The sequence below is a fragment of the Perna viridis genome, chromosome 11 (assembly GCF_037379345.1).
Source record: "Perna viridis isolate PV_CMFRI_1.1 ecotype Kerala chromosome 11, ASM3737934v1, whole genome shotgun sequence".
Taxonomy (NCBI): domain Eukaryota; kingdom Metazoa; phylum Mollusca; class Bivalvia; order Mytilida; family Mytilidae; genus Perna; species Perna viridis.
Window position 1 is genome coordinate 30,158,345 of NC_142455.1, and position 19,233 is coordinate 30,177,577.

Here is a 19,233-nt window from a genome sequence, read left to right on the forward strand (position 1 = left end):
AACAATGCCTCTTCTTTGGTTGTACAGAATAACGCACATACACATATCAAATAAGCAAATGGTTTGTATTTCCCTTTACAAAACACAAAAAACAAAAAAAAAAAAAAAAAAAAAAAAAACAGAATAAATACTAATATGCTTATGGATACTTGATACAAAAATAATGTTTCTTATAAATGGATATTTGAAAATAAAGACATTATATTGCATGTTTCAGAGGAGTTGCGCTCACAACACACATCTACCACACCATTTGCCACATTCAAATTGCGGTGTAATGTGCAAATCTACACTTCATAACAATATACAACACAAAATATAAAATTAATCCGTCAAGTAGCTTCAAAGGAGTTGCATTCACAAAATATTACGCACGGACGGATGGACAGACGCAAACAATCATTTTTTTCTTACTTTGCATTGTCATGTATAGTTTGTCTGAACGGAACTGACAATTATATGAATCACTATCACCAGTGTGGATATAAACTGAACAACAATATCGTGTAAATCACTTACATCAGTGAGTGTGTATACAAACTGAACATCAATATAATACGAATCACTCACACGAATGTGTATGTAAACTGCACAAAAATACTTTGTGAATAACCAGTGTACATATAAACTCAACAAAAATATCGTTTGAATCCATTACACCGGTGTACCTATTAACTCGGATACCATTATTCCAGTAAAGATTAATAGCTTTGATTCATTTGTCAATTCTGAAATTTATATCAGAAAAACATATTAGCCAACAATTCAAACGGCTATTTGTTTTTTTTTTTAAGAAATCGGAAGTCAAAGATCGTTTAATGGTTTTTGTGTTTGAAATTACATATTAAAACGTTATAATTACATTTACTTTGCATATCATTACGAAACCTTATTGGATAATCGGACTAACATGTGATGTTTAAAGGGTCGAGTAAACACATCTTCAAGCTTTAAAAAGAGACTACTTCCACAATTGAACACACGTTGATCGACCGCAATGTTTTGCTTAATTTATGTGCATATAATATAAAAGAAAAGTAATAAGAGTAAGATACTAAATGTGATTCAACGAATCGAATGTTTCATGTTTGCTCTTTTATCGAGGTGTAAAAGCGATGACCAGTCACACAGTCCTGACAAGAAGTGCTAGCGCAGCGGTCAATGTTTTAACCCTTGCATTTTTTACACTGAGCGCTTGTTCGCATCATCGAAAATGTACTACGACATTCAACACTATTTCACGCCGATGAAACACAAAAAAAAATCAAAAACTCAATTCTTAACTAATGTTATATTATAATTGCTATTATTTGTTATTATACAAACAAAAAAGGAACTGTATATTCCCGTTCAATTCTATAGAAACAAATCTTTGAATTACCATTTAAATTCCTAAAATAAAAATACATTGACCAAATGAATTGGGGGGGCATTGTTTTTCGGCAAAATTCAAAAATGTATAAATTCATGTTTCGTACATAAGAAAACGTCGTTTTTACCAAGAAATTAGAAAAAAGTCATTTTTATTGTACATATTATTTTGCAAACTCTCCACACAATGATAATCAAATGCTATCACCAGAAATCATAATCAACATCAGGTTTGTGAATTCACTTTTCACGCGTCTTTTCCCTTTTCTGCTTGAAAAGTGTTTTTTTTTCCGATTTTCAATCATACAAATTTGAATTTTGGGTTCTAAGAAAGTTGGAATAAAATATTACTGTGTTAAAATATTGACTGAAAGGCTTTCCGTCTTTAAATTAGAAAAATCGATAAGTGTGCACTGTTTCTGTATTCCATTAGTGTGTATGTTTTCCGCTTAGATTACTTTCGCATTACATCTAGTTTCTTTAAACTAAACTACATTTGATTAAAATGTAATGATTAGAACTATTCACGATAGCAATGAAACATGATTTCAGTGCAAATTTTAAAATCCGATTATTGATAATTGTGGATTAAAAACATCTTTTGGGAAATCTTATAAAGATATGCAATATACCTTTTGTTCCGTTTGAAGGCTTTTCTGAGAGGCGATAACATATTACCTAAAACCATTAAGGCATTTCTAAGCCATTTAGTTCGTTTATTGTTGCATTGAAGTGGTCACTGAGGCAATGATTCAGATTAATCCGATTGAGTTTCTACAGTATTAACAAATAAACTTATATGAATAAATATTGTTATAAGTAAACTGATTCAAGTCAGTATACTTTTAGAACATGATAGGAATGGCAATAATAGAGGTAACTAGTGAGACCTTAGATAACACTGGAAAAAAAATAAAAACTAACTACTCCGAAATAGGAAAATCTCAATGAAATGTGTAGACCAAAGGAAATATGGGACAAATATACAGGATATAATATAAGTATTATATAGTTCATTGTTCTGTAATGTAGTGGGCCCACTGATGATAAATGCACTGACCAAGAGTAGTAAATTATTAATGGTGCAATCAAGTAGCAGCTATCGTGCTTTTTTTTACTGAAATGGTATGGTAATGTGTAGGACATTACTCGTGTAGTAATGCCCCCCTTACAGTTTAGAGCACAATAATGACTACAAAACAAACATGTTTTAACCTTTCACAAAGTAGAATTGCTCAAATGTAGATAAATTGGTAAAATGCCTTGCGTGAATTGTTCGTTGGAATATTTGATATATTCTATTTAGATAGAAATGTTTAAGTCAGATGTATGCCTAAGAAAACTATCATTGTAAATAAGGTTGCCCTTGCAAACTGTTCTTGATGTCAATTAAAATAAACTATTTTAATTTCTTGCAAGAAAACATTGATTGTGTTTTCGTTCATTGCAGTATGTAAAACTATGTTGAACCAGTTAGTAAAGGTTGAATATAAAATGTAATGATCTTAGACAAAGTATAGTTTGAAGTAGTAGTATAAAATCTATTAAAAAAAATTACACTAATTAATCTATCAGGTAATACATATCACCAATAAGGTCTTTGACATTTTTCCTCGCTTAAATCAGGACATGATCTAGGGTTCAGTGAATAGAAGAAGTGACTTCTCCCTTCCATGAGTGATAGGGAGAAGTGAGTCTGGCCGGGAGGAAATTAAACTTCCCCGCTAAAATATTATACCGTATTGATATGAAGTTGTATCTCAAGGACATGTATTCTAATAAATAATATACAAAATAAGATAAGTTTAATACTGTAATTCAATTTAAGTTTAAAAAAGGTCAAGAAAAAAGATCAAAGACATGTATGTTTAACACACAAAATATTTAACACCAGTCAATGCTCAAAGATATTTATTGGATGGTTTATTTCATTCGCTTCTGTTAATATTTATTATTTGAATTATAACAAAGAATATCGCGAAAGCTTGATGATTTAAATCATGCTGCTTATTTACTCAGCGGTCACTCAATCTCGCCTGTTTTAATATAACTTGGTTAAACCACTCATTGTACTAAACACATCAAACACCATACAACTGACTGAAATGGGAAACTTAACTGTTATTAGGAATTAACCCCGCAATTATTGTCTTCATATATAAAAGATGACGAATGGAGCTTTGTTTTAGCTTTAGTGTACATGTAAAGGCGTAGCATCCGAATTCTGATTCCTACGACGGAAAAAGCAGCCTTGCTATGCTTGAACTTTTCAATATTTGACAAGACTTTTATGTATGGAAGCAGTACAAACAAAATATATTGCATGTCGTACCAGGTGCTACGCCCCTGACTTTAAAGACTTTGGACTGAATTTTTTGTCCCAGTCACCAGTATGATAGTACATATATATAATTTTAGACATTTTGTACAGATAGTTTAGACCTTTATTAAACTTAAATGTGTTCATGCTCATACATTTTGCAAGAATTTGAATTTAAACTGAAATATATGTGTTGCAGTACCCATATGATAGTTATATTTAAAAACAAATGCAATTTAGGCAATAATTTTAGACCCTCATGGAAATCAAAAGTGCTCCCCCTCATACATTTTGCAGAAATATGTCAATTTTAAGAGTTTTGATTGAAATGTATGTATCGCAGCCTCCCAAATAAAGTTATATGGAAAAAATTAGCATTTTAATCATTAATATTAGACCCTCATGAAAATTGAAAAAAAACTCGCACTCATACATTTCGCAGGATTATAACATTTTTTTAACGATTTTTTAGCGCAATATACGTGTCACAGCCACCCACATTTTAATTATATTAACAAAACTAGCCTTTTAGTCATTAATTTTAGGCACTCATGGAAATTGAAAGAGTATGCAATCAACCATTATGCATACATATGTATTTTTTGTTTAGAATTTTGATTCAAATTAATTTATCGCAGCCACCAACATTATAGTTACATTGGTATATATTGAAAAATTTAGCATTTTAGTCGTAACTTTTAGACTCTCTTAGAAATTGCACGCATTCATACATTTTGCAGGAATATGTCAATTTTAAGTATTTTGACTCAAATGTATATGTAGAAGTTTCCTACATGATAGTCATATTGACAAATTTAGCACTTAGTCAATAGTTTTAGACCCTTAAGGAATTTAAAAGTGCTTGCAATCATACTTTTTTACAGAAATTGTCACTTAAATACAGTCACTAATACGAAACTGATATTTACAATGTCATTAAGACCATATAGGTAAATTGGTAGTGCTCACACTCATATTGATCTTTGCTATTCAAAGAATTTAGACCAAAATATATAGGTAGCAGTCACCCAATTAATGCAAAAATTATCAAATTTAACATTTTTCAAAATGATTTTAGACCCTATTGTTATTTAAAAGTACTTTCACTCAAAAATTACTTTGTCAATCTTAAACTTTGTGAGAATTATCAAACACCTGACAGTTATCCGTTACCGATTTTTACACTAAAAGCAGAAACATAGATCTTTAATTTTATAACTAAATAATCTAATTTAATTGCAGGTCCATGACAGAATGTACAACAAATATACATTTAAACCAACGAGTTTTGAACGACAAGTGACTGGGCCGTTAGCGCCGAATGTTAGAAAATTAACCACGATCGCGTGATTGTGGGATGATGATCACGACGAGCTCTATATAATTGGAAATTCAATATAAATTTTGAAATCAAAAAGATATTTTTCCTGATCGGATTTGTTAATTTACATTAGTCACCCTGTTTCCATTATTAATCGCGGACTTCCTGTTCTAAATTACGTCCCACAGAATAGAAAGGTTTAGTGTAAGAAACTTTTCAGGGGTATGACAGTTTAGAACAGCTTTTCTTTTTTTCTTTGTCAAGATCTGGGAATGGGCCAAAATGTGTCCTGACAGCCTCTGTCAGTATCTGTCTGGATTTATGTTCTTTCTACTGTCATAGAATAGTTTTCCTGACTGATTCTGACAGAAATTAAGAGAGGTTAGAAGTGATCGCAACTGTACATTTTTTATGTAGTTTTTGGCCGAGCTTATTTCAAATTAAAATTATTAAAATACCAAAATATACATATCTTAAATTATGAATTTGTTTTGCGACATTGGTTCGATTTAACCGTATAATCGAGATAGAAATCTGATACAAATATCAACATATATATTTTAATGTACCATATCAAAGAACGTGACAAGCCTAAGGTATTTTCCAAATAAGAAAAAACGAACTCGCAAGCACAATGACGAGGATTTATATAAATATTGACCTAATACAAATACAATATTTGATTAAAAAATAAAATAAATAAATAAAATTGTTTTAATTATAGTTTATCAAAATTATTCTCCGCTAAAGTAATTTCATTTTACGGAATGCAATGTAAATCCCCGATTGCATAGTAGAGTACATAGTAATGTTTTTCAATTTTTCAATTCAATATAAATATATACGACAACTACATAGTATGTCATCATAAATTGATGACTTTATCCTTTCAAATCATAATTATATCTGAATCTTCAAAAATTCTCAGAAATCTTAATGACTGCTGAATCATTATTGTAAAAAGCATTTTATTAATGTCGGATTGATAATTGAACATAAAATACTAATAAGCGCGATAGAGCAGTATGTTTCAGAAATATATTACGTAGATTGCACTTTATAATATCATATTATATTTTCTAACTGGAAAATTCCACTTGCAAATATTCTATGTTTAGATGTATATAGTATTCTAATAATAATAATAATGTGATGCCATCCTTTTTTCTTTTTTTTTTTGGGGGGGGGGGTAAATATTATATATTAAGTGGTTAAGGTGAAAATGTCCGTTGTATACTGACAAAACATTTTAAACCTTCAGTTGGATAATTCGCTCTGCAGGCCCAAAATGTTTATTTTTTTCAGAAAGAGTAATCAAGGAAACCAAGGTTATAGCGGTAATCAAAAGAATATAATCCTGGGACAAAGACCAGACATGGAAAACAAACATACACAATAACGAATATAAAGTAACTAAAATCATATATAAAAAGTAACAAAAGCAAATGAGCAAATCATGAGTCATCATGAACTCGTGGATCGTTATGGTGTATCTATCTTCACCATGGGAACTGATTTATTCAACGGGACATAGTTTTCTTTACCTCGGACTTGACTTTTTATGAGCAACTCGGCGGGTGTTTCTAGAAAAGCAGAGGACGCTTACCCTACCGGTGCACCTGGTCAATGCTCCTAGTTTTTAGTGGAGTCTGAGTTGCTCATTTACTTTTGTTACTTTGTATGTATGATTTTAGTTACTTTATTTTCTTTGTTGTGTATTTCTGTTTTCCATGTCTGCTCTTTGTCCCTGGAATACATTCTTTTAATTACCGCTATAACCTTGGTTCCCTTGATTACTCTTTCTATTTTTTGCACATTCTTATTCTTCGCATTCAAATAATCTTCACTCATTCATTGTGTAATTTAAGCTGATTAAGTAGACGTTTGTACAATAAACCAATGTACTTCAAAATGTCACCAAAGGTGATGAAAGTTATAACAGCAGCCAACAAAAATGCAGCAACAACACCACAAGCAGTAGAGGAAGGTCTTGGGTCATCGGCACTATTAAGGCGCCTGGTGTACGAGGATAGTTTCTTTTTATTTAGAACCAATATATCTGTAATATTCTTAATCCATTGTTCTAGTTCTGCCTTTGTAACATTTTCTGACGATTTACTTTCATTACAGTAACAGTAACAGGTACTGTTTGCTGCAGAAAAAAATAATAAAGTTTAAAAGAAAAGTAATAAATCTCCTCAGTGCCGTTTTCTTTGACACAATCTATTGGATAAGTTTTCCTATTAAATACCAATAAACTCATATACATTTTTCATAAGTGTTTCATTTTTTTTATGTAGTTATTTGGAAACGTGTATACCCGTCATTGTTTGTTTTGTTTTTTGACATATATTTGAATTGGTCACTTTGAGTTTTTTTCTGCCTTTTTCGATCAGGAAACCTTTCCATGAACTTGTAAATAGAAGGTAATATCGGTTTTTTTTCTATTAATGTATACTGTACATACGAGTAACTGTTGTCTGTGGAAGCCTGCCTGAAAATGAAATATAATGCTAAACGAATGCAATTAATTGAATCTTGTTTTCATATTGATATAAAGTTAGTCAGTTTTCAAACTTGGTCTAAATGTTTAAAACGGTTAATATATACAAATTTAACCTTTTGCTAAAGGATTACTGTTGGTCTATTTTCAACAAGACAGGATTTAATCTTCCGTCAATTTCGGAAATTAGATATATTGAACGAATCGATCCACAGGTGAGTCATTCCAAGGCTACTTGGACGAAAAGCGTCTCTTTGCTTATCATCAGTCACATATTTGTCCTGTTACAATTGCATTATATCATTACCAGACAAAATGATGAATGATAGGACCATCCACAGTTGTTTGTTTTTTACAAAAAACAGACGTCTCAATCAACGCTCGTTATGTTTATGAAAAATACATGTTGTCTACCATAACGGTAAAAAAGTGTTGCATCAGTCATTATTGGTCAAAAATAAACAAAATAAAATGTTGAGGTAGACGTTTTTTGGCTGTGTCAACACGTTTGTGTTGTTGAGTTAGGCAAACAATTTCTATGTCAACACTTTTTGCGTTTAGGTACACAAACTGTGCCTACCTTAATGCCAAACAAAAGTTGTATTAGACATTTTGTGTCCAACTAAACACTAGATTTAGATTGCGTGCTACAGCACACATTTGTGTCGAGTTTGACAAATTGTATATTTAATGGATATTTGAATGTTGACATGGTCAAAATATGACCAGGTAAAACAAAATGGGGACTTAAGTAGACATAAACTGTTTGCTGCATATATTATGACAGTGCATGGTCATTATAGTTATTATTTTAGCCTACAGTGTATATATATTTACATTCAAGGTGAGCCTTTATCACTGTACCTTGGAGGTATTTTCATCTGAGCATCAAAAATATTCCATTCATGACAAATGTCAATTATTTAAAATACAATGCAAATCTACAAGCAGGTACACACATATTTGTCAGGGAAGGTAATACGACCTTCCCCTGGACTTTGGTTTTGGTCAGTTTTTACGACTTCTGATTTTAAAAAGGGTTATATCAAGTTTGCCTTTTTGATAGACAAACTCTAGACACTATTCAAAAGGAAAAGCAACCAAAAAGAGTATAAATAACAACTTACTGTATAAAGGCAAACACTAGGAAAGTTGGAAACAACTACAATGTCCTTGACTTGTTACGGGTATTTTTTATCGGAAAAAAGTCGTTTGAATCAGGTTTAATAGCGAAATTAACATCCCGCTTCCATTACGATAAATTGTTTAGAGTATGATATAATACAAACAGGCAGCATTGAATTGCAAAAGGCATGTTGGTAAATCAGGACAATATAGAAAATATATGGATAATAGTATGAAAATCTATCTTCTCAACCTTTTGTAGGACGCGTATCAGACTTTTTTGGGGTTATAAGCCTGTCTCTCAGACAACGATGGTTCTTTAATAAGTCAGAATCAAACTCATTTTGTGCTCGAATTATATTACAAAGAGCTACTAGTATGTAATAATAATTTACATTTATGCATAATTCCCATTCTTCTTTAACAAATGTTGCGTTTTTTATACAATACATGTACGTTGTATATATGACCTTTCAGTCAGACGGATAGAAAAAACGACTAGTACTTACAATGGAATTTTGGTGAGTATTGTGATGTTCTACTTTTTGATGGTATCAACTTCTTTATAGAAACTATAACAAAATCAATAAGATGGTAAGTGTTAAAACGTTTAAATGATTTTTTTAAGTGAATAAACAACAGCTTTTTGCATATTTATTGAAGTGATTGAAAATTAGTATATATGTATGTTAATCACTTTCTTCGTAACAGACAATTATATAAAATTTAGATTGATAAATACTGTTTGCCTGCGTGTTGGTTGGCTTAATTTTATTCATGAATCTCTTCTACTAGTATACTTGTCAATTTTTCTGAAGGAAGGTACCATCAAAGCATCGATATTTTGTTATTATTTCTATTGTTTCTATTGTTTTTACATATCAAGAAACACATTTCATTGTTTTTTTCTCAATCCAAAACAATCTGAACAGTATTTATCTTTTTTGTCTTGACATTCTGATTTATCAAAACTGAGTCTTAAATTATCACAAATAGCTGCAATTTCACTAATCCTTGACTTGGTAACCAATAACAATGTTGGAAATAATAAGTTGCAACTTATAACCATATTCTGTCAAAATTGCTGTTTGGAATATTCATTTCGTAAGTGAAAAAAAACAGATGGTACCGTATCATGCACTTAATTGGCTCTAATTTACCATGAACTCGTGGATCGTTACAGTGTATCCATCTGCACCATGATAACTGATTTGTGCAACGTTTTAGTTTCTACTGAAATATTTTCAATCAAAATGATATAGGATATTGAAATTCAGGGATCACTACATACGCTTCTGTCTGGTTTTAAGGCAGAGTTGCACTTTAATGGTAACTTCTTTATAAAGCTTCTTCACATGAGTAAAGAAAGTTGGGTTATGGCGTATGTGGCTTGGCTTTTGGAAAGCGGATCTTGGAATATGGAGAATCAAATACGAAATTAAATACAATTATTTTTCTAAGAAAATATTTGCATAATTTTTTTTCACGTCATTAAGACATACCTCTTGGTGAATGTTTTGCCTCAAAAACAGTATAGCTACTTTGATCTTCTGTTACAGTGACCAGAGGTGTTGAGTAAGCATTAAAGCTGTAACTATCCGCAAGATGTGTGCACGTCAGTGCATCGAAATTGAAAATATATCCCACACAGAGATACCACCAATCACACATTTTTTGGCATCTATCTTTATTTATATTTGGCGTAATTTTCTCTTCAACATCTGTGTTATGATGAAGTGAAGTATTGTAATATTTCGGACGTTCTGATATTTCTGCAATATATGACAAGATTCCGCTATTATACATGTAGTCGGTGTATCAGATTACTTTCTTAATGTTATATAAAGGAGGTAGCATAATTCAACGTATTGACATGCTATTTGGTGAAATCATTTCCTGCCATTTCAATATAATGTTGAGAACCCTTATATCATTGATTTCCGAGTAAATCACAAAGTCGATTGTGGCACGGAGACCGCGCCCAAAGAAGATGTTTTTGCCTCGATGTAAGTTGTTGTCAAGAAATATCTACACGCCATTTATTAAAATACATGTACCTGTTTCTTTTACTAAGCAGATAAAGGGATGGTTGTTGTTACAGTCGTCTAGACCTATTGATTGTGATATCATATCGAGCACGACACACTGTGTTAAGCCATTAATCCCACCAATTTTGCGAAGTTCCTGTGTCATTGTTCCTGTTTTGGTGCATGTATAAGCATCGTATACTGTGTCATCCCATTCTTTAATTTTACCTATCCATACATGAGAACTGGTTATCCTGAGCAAAATATAACATTTGTACATAATTATTAAGCTTATAATTCATGGTAAATCTGTTAACTTTTATTACTCACATCGTCTTTGCACGATTTGATATTTTCTTTCTTTAAAATAGGTATAAGCAACGTTTCTCAAACGTTGTTATATCAAATTTAAAAAAAATGGTTGTTTGAATATGTAAAGTTCATAGTCTGAAACGATACTCAACATTTTTTATATAAACGATTTTTTCACGATCAAATGTTCTATTAACTCATTTGATATGCATTACTCACAAATTTAGTTCAATAATTTTCCTCACAACATATTGCGAACAACCGTTGCCACAAAATTGAAATTTTGATTCTGGTATTTCCTGTTGACAGGCTTCTCTAGCTGTGTACCAGGTTGTATCGTCATCTATTACATAGAAGGTTAGATTTTTGGCCAATCCAACCGATGCTAATAAAACAAAACATTGAAAATTGAATAGTATGTTGTAGAAAAGCAGAGGACGCATACCCTACCGGTGCACCTGGTCCATGCTCCCAGTCTTTAGTGGAGTCCGAGTTGTTCATGTGCTTTTGTTACTTTGTATGTATGATTTTAGTTACTTTATGTTCTTTATTGTGTATGTCTGTTTTCCATGTTTGGTCTTTGTTCCTGGATTACATTCATTTGATTACCGCTATAACCGTGGTTCCCTTGATTACTCTTGCTAAGCTACAATGATGTTATATTGTTTCTCGTCCTTAGTAAATTACTAAAATTGAAAATGTTGACTGGAATTCTTTTTTAATTTGATCAAGCGAATCCTCTTGCCAGGCAGGATTTATATTAATTGACTTTACTGATGCTTAATATTTCTGAACGGCAACTATATCTACAGTTAGAGTTCAATTTATCAGCTTAGATCGTACATTGTATTGAAAATAAGTACATCTTTCGTGTTATTGTTATGCATGAATGAGATCTCCATGAACAGCTTATCACGGAAGGTGTCATCTATGTAAAAAATGACTTTAGTGCATAATGTCTTGAAGGTTCTATAATAAAGAATGCAAACAAAAGCTTTTACGATAAAGAAACAAAAATGACACGGGAAAAATGATTCTGAAAAAGGGTAGGTGATATCTGGTATCAGGAAATGGATAGTTGTTAAAAAATGAGCAATAAAAGTATACTTAAGACACAAAAAAGGGACCAATTTTTTAGAAGTAGAAATAGCGCCTTTTGAACAACAAATCTTTATGTTCCGCTTAATAATATTTATATCTGATGTTTGTTTTAGAATAATGTATTACGTCCATACTATTTTTTTTCAAAGATCGTGATATTATTAATAGATTGAAAAAAATCGATTCTCTAATGCCAAACATTAATAAATCATGATATCCGTAAATCATTGACTGACTGACTCGATGACTGACCGGAAACTGATCGGTGACCGATGACCGGTCGCAATTTTTGTTGCACGGATCGGTTCAGACAATGTATATATCTAACTCTGCTATTTATATATAGGTTACTATCGGTTTATGTATGTCTGTAAATTCTAGGTTTTTACATTTAAAAGTCGAGTAAAAAGCAGATACAATTATTTCCAAAGTTGCCTAAAGGAAGACGCTCCTTTTCCGGTAGAATCTTCACAGTTTCTCGAAATCTGTATTAAAAATAGCAAATTGCAGCTTAAAAGGGATTTATACCCATGTTTTACTATCTGTCTGGTTCATAGAAAGACTGAAGTTTCATTAATTGTGACTTACTATTCACAAAAACTATCATATTTGTATGATGATTATACAAATAGGACAAAGAGTAATCAAGGGAACCAAGGTTATAGCGGTAATCAAAAGAATGTATTCCAGGGACAAAGACCAGACATGGAAAACAGACATACACAAAAAGAACATAAAATAACTAAACTCATACATACAAAGTAATAAAAGTAAATGAGCAACTCGGACTCCACTACAAACTGGGAACATGGACCAGGTGCACCGGTAGGGTAAGCGCCCTCTGCTTTTCTAGAAACACCCGCCGAGTTGCTCATAAAAAGTCAAGTCCGGGGTAGACAAACGAGGAAAGGAAAACTATGACCCGTTGAACAAATCAGTTTTCATGGTGCTGATGGATACACCATAACGATCCACGAGTTCATGATGACGACCATAAAACTTCTGTAGTGATGACTTCAATCTTGTAGCAACATAACCTTGTTCCAGAAGCCTATTTGTTAGAGTTGTAGCGCGATGCAAAAAGTCTGCGTAGTTTCGGCAAATATAGGTAACTTAACAAACATCTGAGTGAATTATTTAACATGGATACTCCCAAAGGATTACAAATGTTTATTGGACTCGAACATGACTATGTTGAATTTTCCTTTATTCATTATTTTTGCATTATGAACCTCTAACTTATATGTATATTAAAGGCAGAATTAGGGAATGTTTAATTATGATTCCGATCTATTGTTGTAGAAAATACAGGAAAGGGAGTCAGTTAACGGTAAAATATAAGCATGAACAATTCAAATAAGTTAAAATTTAAATACATGGACATAACATGCAAACAGAAAACACAGACTTTGTACTCACACAATATAGCGACCCGAATAAAACAGATTACATATAAAGACTGAATATAAGAATGTAAGACATTAAAAAAGAGCGAAAGCACTTAAAAGCTTTTATATTATGTATATCAGTTACTGTATATTTGTTACAAAACACTTTTTGTCTTCAACTTTACATATATAAAACATGTAAACTAATTTTGTTTGCAGTGCAACATTTAAAATTCTTCTTATTAAAATAATATATTGCAATGACCTACTAGCAATATTGAAATTACTTATTTCAAAATATCAGTAAGAATGTAATAAAACTTAAGGTAAAAAAATTGCTCGAATATGATTTTTTTTAAATTGTTTAATTTATTTTTATTCGCTAGGCATTTCTGTCATCCCATTGAAAAAAACTTACTAGCATTTTCTCATATTTTCTGTAAAAAAATTAATTTACTCACTTGTTACGTCAATAGTCGTGCCTCCACTATCTACGACGTAACCTGTAAAGATATACTCGATAGTTCAACACCAGAATAAATCTTTCTCTGTGGTTGATGTGGCTTTTGATTTCAATATTCTTTGCTTTGAGTTCATCTTTTAAACAATACTTACTTATGGAACTCGATTTCCCATGTGTTGTGTTCTTATACTCTTTTTTTGTATTTAGATCGCATTTCTCCGATTGATTTCACCAACAGAGAAATCAGGCATACGAGCCGTAAATAATATAATTGATTTTTAACACTTTTATGTAAATAATGATGATTTAACATGGAATCTTGACACAAAGTTTGACAATAAGAGCAGTGATTTATTTTGCATAAGTACTTTTTGTTTTTGTTTTGATTATCGTTATTTCGCTTGTATATGTAAGGAAGGATCAGAATTCTATTGCATGTGATTTACCACACTATACATTTACATTGAAAATACCAATAATAAAGTTAAAATTAGTGTTTATTATTATGGTTTGCAATTGCATTCTTCAATTTAAAGCTTACTTTGTTGTTAAATTATGCATGCTTAGGTTAAAAAATTACTGATATTAAGAACTACATTGATAACTAATAAAAGGAGTTAACTAGAAAAAAATTGAAATAACGTTTCAACTTAAGGGTACAGAAATCTTGTCTTACAAGGGGTAAGCATCGCCTAAATCAGCGAGCACATTGAGCTTTACCATACATGTACCGTTTGAGCGAGACTCGTAAAAATAATAAAGGGCATTACAAGGAGGGGGGTCAATTCGGATGAAACTTTTTGCTTTCTAAGCTATATATAAGCTGCAGGCAAAATCAATATTTCTATTGAAAGGTTGCCATGTTAATTAATGGGCGAATTTTTTTTGTCAATAAATGAATAACTTAAACAAGTGTTTTCCAATCCCGTACCCTCTTTCCCCTTGCTGTCAAAATGGTCAATAACTTTATAGCACTTCGCAATGCTTTACATTTTTTATCCCTTATGGGCATCACTAGCAACATCCATTTCAGTTTTGGCCTGTCAGATTAATCTGTACAGATACCGGAAATATTACAGTTCTCCACGGATGGTGGGAATATGTTACACATATCTTGTGACGTAAACAAAATTCAGACGACAGCTGCAAATTTCAAACAGGAAAATTATTGCCTTTCCTATTTTAGAAAAGCTATGCTTCGATTTCCATAATATAATCGGAGTTATATTTTTTCCAAGGCGGGTTAGGTTCTTGACAACAGCAATAGCGGAACAGTGGAGATACACGTACGTAAATCTACGTGTCTCCCGAAGTTTTTAAAAACATAACATTCACTTCTTTAAATAAGTAAAACAAATTAGAAAAATACTTGAAAACTATCAGAAAAGATGAATTTATTTTTACTGAAACGTAATCTTAACATATATTATTGTATTTGTTTGATTGGAGGAAACGATGAATTTTCTCCGTAAGGACAGTCACTTTTTGTTACTTCCGGGACATGACTTTTTTTTGTCAGTATATTGGGGAACCTTAAGGGAAATTTAAAAAGTACACGTAATAATTGTTGAGCTCACACCTCTTCGCGGCGCTCGCTATAATCAGTATATGTACATTGTTTTTCCAACATGTTGACGCTTATTATTGTGTTTTTATCACTGAAAATGTGTTTCGTCTAACTTTTGGTATGATGCCTTGTTTGAAGTTTTAAAAGTCTGGCACATACATGTACAACTTAATAACGTTTTGAATATTGCAGGATTCTTTTGACATTTTTAATACTATGTATATACACGTGGTATTATAGCAGACTTAGCACGATGCTAAAGGCATTAATTTGAGACATACAGTAGAACATGCATGAGCCGACAGACAGAAACTTGTGTAAATTTGATAATAAAACTGAAGTCCCTAAGATAATGATAAAAAGAAATTCCTAATAAGAAAATGGGAGCGTCATGTTTATATCAGTTTACACGCGTCCTGTTACAGTTCAACACGTTTAAATGGGAGTCCACGAAAACAAAAATATCGAAATAGGAAGCCAAATCCATCGCCGACATGTTCCACTGTGTGCAGAAGTGAATTGTGACATTCAAACACTAAATTCGATATACTATTTTTGATATCTGTCCAGGACAAGAAAACTTGACATAAAACTTCGAATAAATTATGACGTCAATAAAGATATCAACCGTGCTTATATATACTAAGATAATAACAGCTTTGGAAGATACCTATATTTAAAAAAGATCCTAATTATAATTACGAGGCTTACCTAAAACTATCCAAATTAACTTGAACATTTTCTCTTCCATTGGACTGGCACCTAGTTGATTTAAAACCATTAGCTTGTAAGTTCACAACATATGTATTATCGTCTTAATCTGTTAAAGCGTTTGTAATATTTTGATAACAAATATTTTCACGAACAATTTTTTTTCAGTATCATAGTAATTGCTTCTCTGGATCTGATGTATCTGTCAATAAGGAATTTTGCATTTTCAAACAAGAGACAATCGATATTGCGATCGTATATCCTAGAATCTCACGACATTTGGTCCATACTCTTTTTGTGCAAGTCCATTAAAACTATATTTATGTATATTGATGAATGTTTAATGATACATTAGTCTTCTCAATCATGTTTGATTTTAACCCTTGGGTGGCATACGGTAAATCCGATGTCTGAGTAATTATAAAAGTCATTTGTTAGATGATAAGTAAAAACAATAGAATAAAAAAAATGATAAAAAATAATAATCACTGAATTTATTGCAGACTGGCGAACTAATAAAACTCATCAAATGCATTATAAATTTGAAGAAAAAATACACTTATTCTTTAAGCTTTTCAATACCAAAAATCTTTTTCTTACAATGATATGATTAAAAACGGATATTTTTTTGTTAAATTCTAAATAGTTCGGCCTTATCGAGCAACATTGCACATGTCGTATAACCTAACTTGGTATTTCAGCTACGTCCCTAACTACGGAACTACTCAATTAGGTATCCAAATACACTAAAAACATGCATGTAAATTACAAATGATGCAATTGACAGTTGACAGTATTGATCTGCATTAGAAAAATGATTTCGTATAACAATACACTGCTATTGAATTTATGCCTTCTGATGTATAGAATCAAGGTGAAAGAGTTTTCATTGGTTGGTTAGATTATGAGATATAAACGACTTTTAGTCGGTTTACGCTGTAACATATTTTGCGGTTTAATCAGCGTAAACCGACTCAGTCATTCATATCCCATACGTAAACAATCTTCTAATAAAGTTAACCAGGATTTGTTCTTAAAGTTATGGATTGCTGTAATGTTGCCTGTCTATATTATATTGCTGTTATTTTACTTTTTTCAATTTTTATGGGGGAGGGGGGGTCATTGTTCATTTTGTTAATATGTTACATGTTGTTCGATCGGTGTATAATTGTTAGTTCTGTATAGTTTTGCTTTCTTATCTAGGTTTCAAGGGCAACAAAATTCACAACGAAAAAATATCAGTAACTTTTATTTTGGTTATTTTATGTTCCTTGCTGTGTATGCCTGTTTTCCGTGTCTACTCTTTGTCCCTTTTGATTTCTCTTAAGATCTTGGTTCCATTGTGTACTCTCTTACAAAATGCATTTACATTGTTTTTGCTAAAAAAACTTATGAAGTATGGTTTGATTTTTAATATGGAATTGGTACTGAAAATAGAATTTGTATTCATTGTTTATGTATATAAAGTAGTTCAACCTCTTTTTATATATCAATTCTTAGTCAAAGAAGCAAAATGATTGAGTGTAGAAAGGATAAAATTTAACGCATATAATCAATTGTTTAAATGACACGACAAAAGATATCGTTATCAATAGATATTTCATACAAATAGTGATCAATGGCAATTATTTGTTCAATGTAATACAATTAATTTCTAAACAAAATATGACTTCATAATTCAGTGTGTTTATTGTTTGAACACCTTAAGGTTTGTAAGTAACAGTCTTTGTAAAAGACAGGATGTGGCGGGTGTTTCTAGAAAAGCAGAGGACGCTTACCCTACCGGTGCACCTGGTCCATGTCCCAGTTTTTAGTGGAGTCCGAGTTCATTTGCTTTTGTAACTTTGTATGTATGGTTCTAGTTACTGTATGTTCTTTCTTGTGTATATCTGTTTTCCATGTGGGGTCTTTGTCCCTGGATAACATCCTTTTGATTACCGCTATAACCTTGGTTCCCTTGCTTACTCTTTGTTAAATAATCATCAAATTTTATTACTAATTAGTTAGGTTATGGACTACAAAATCGGGTCATACTTTGCCATTTATCTTTATACTTTTGAGATAAAAAATTGTGTAGATTGTGTTTGAAATCAAATCGGCAAGAGTTATATTTTTTCAGTTTGATTTGGTTGATCAAAGTCTGAGATGAGTCTTTCTGTGTACTGGTACTCAAATGCCTGATATAGCATGATTATGAACCTTTTATGCGACAAAATGAGATTATATTATTATAATAAATGTGAAGGCAGTAAAGAGCCTGAACTGCTCACTTGGCTCATTTATTTTTGATAGAAAGCGGTCATGTGTTCATTTGATAAATAACAAAGGAACAATAATATCAATTTTTGTCCAGTATTTCTTAGGAGAAAATGATATTAAAATAGCGAAAAGATTTCGAAGAAGGGCAATAACTCGGTTAGAAAAAAAATTACAGGAAAGTTTAACCCTCTGATAGATCTAATCATGCGAAACACTTTTGAGAAATATCAGAATTTTTGCTAAACCTAACGGTTATGGAGATATATGCAACAGAACTTCTGTCTGACCCTCAATTATTTGTTAAATAATGTTGGTCATATTTTTACACCGAACAAAAAACACAATGATCATTTTGGGTAAGATACCTTTCAGAATAATCATAAAAAAGATTTGTTCTGATTGGTCAAGTAGTTTCAGGGAATAGAAATACCGTTGTAATTAATCTTTCCCTTACGTTTTAAGTGTATGAATTTTCTCACAAATACGACTTGTGATAGAGTTGTATAACTTAAATAAGAAATGCATTATTATTCCACAATTGAGATACACAGTGTTTGATAGGAAATTGACTATGATTCTCGCAATTAAAAACAAGATACAAATGAAAAAAAAAGAATCAAATCTAAAAGCTTAAATTTAGGTAATGTAGGATTCCACGAATCAATATCAAAATATTGTAATATTAAGGAAAAGACGAGTTGTTGTCTAGTTTTTTTTTCCAATAACAGTTAGAGGCATAAACAAATACAGCATAGACATTGAATA

The 19,233-nt window shown here is 31.5% G+C and overlaps 1 protein-coding gene across 1 annotated transcript; it reads right to left on the reverse strand.

The window, feature by feature from the left end:
* Window positions 1-6,801: 6,801 nt before the first annotated feature.
* On the reverse strand, window positions 6,802-11,315 carry LOC148603680 (uncharacterized). Its single transcript, XM_088553132.1, has 6 exons — window positions 11,199-11,315; window positions 10,698-10,921; window positions 10,143-10,412; window positions 9,150-9,212; window positions 7,480-7,506; window positions 6,802-7,164 (listed from the first exon to the last, which is right to left on the reverse strand). The coding sequence occupies exons 2-6, from the start codon at window positions 10,831-10,833 to the stop codon at window positions 6,860-6,862; spliced, it is 801 nt and encodes a 266-aa protein (XP_088409258.1). The 5' UTR covers window positions 10,834-10,921; window positions 11,199-11,315; the 3' UTR covers window positions 6,802-6,859.
* Window positions 11,316-19,233: the final 7,918 nt, after the last annotated feature.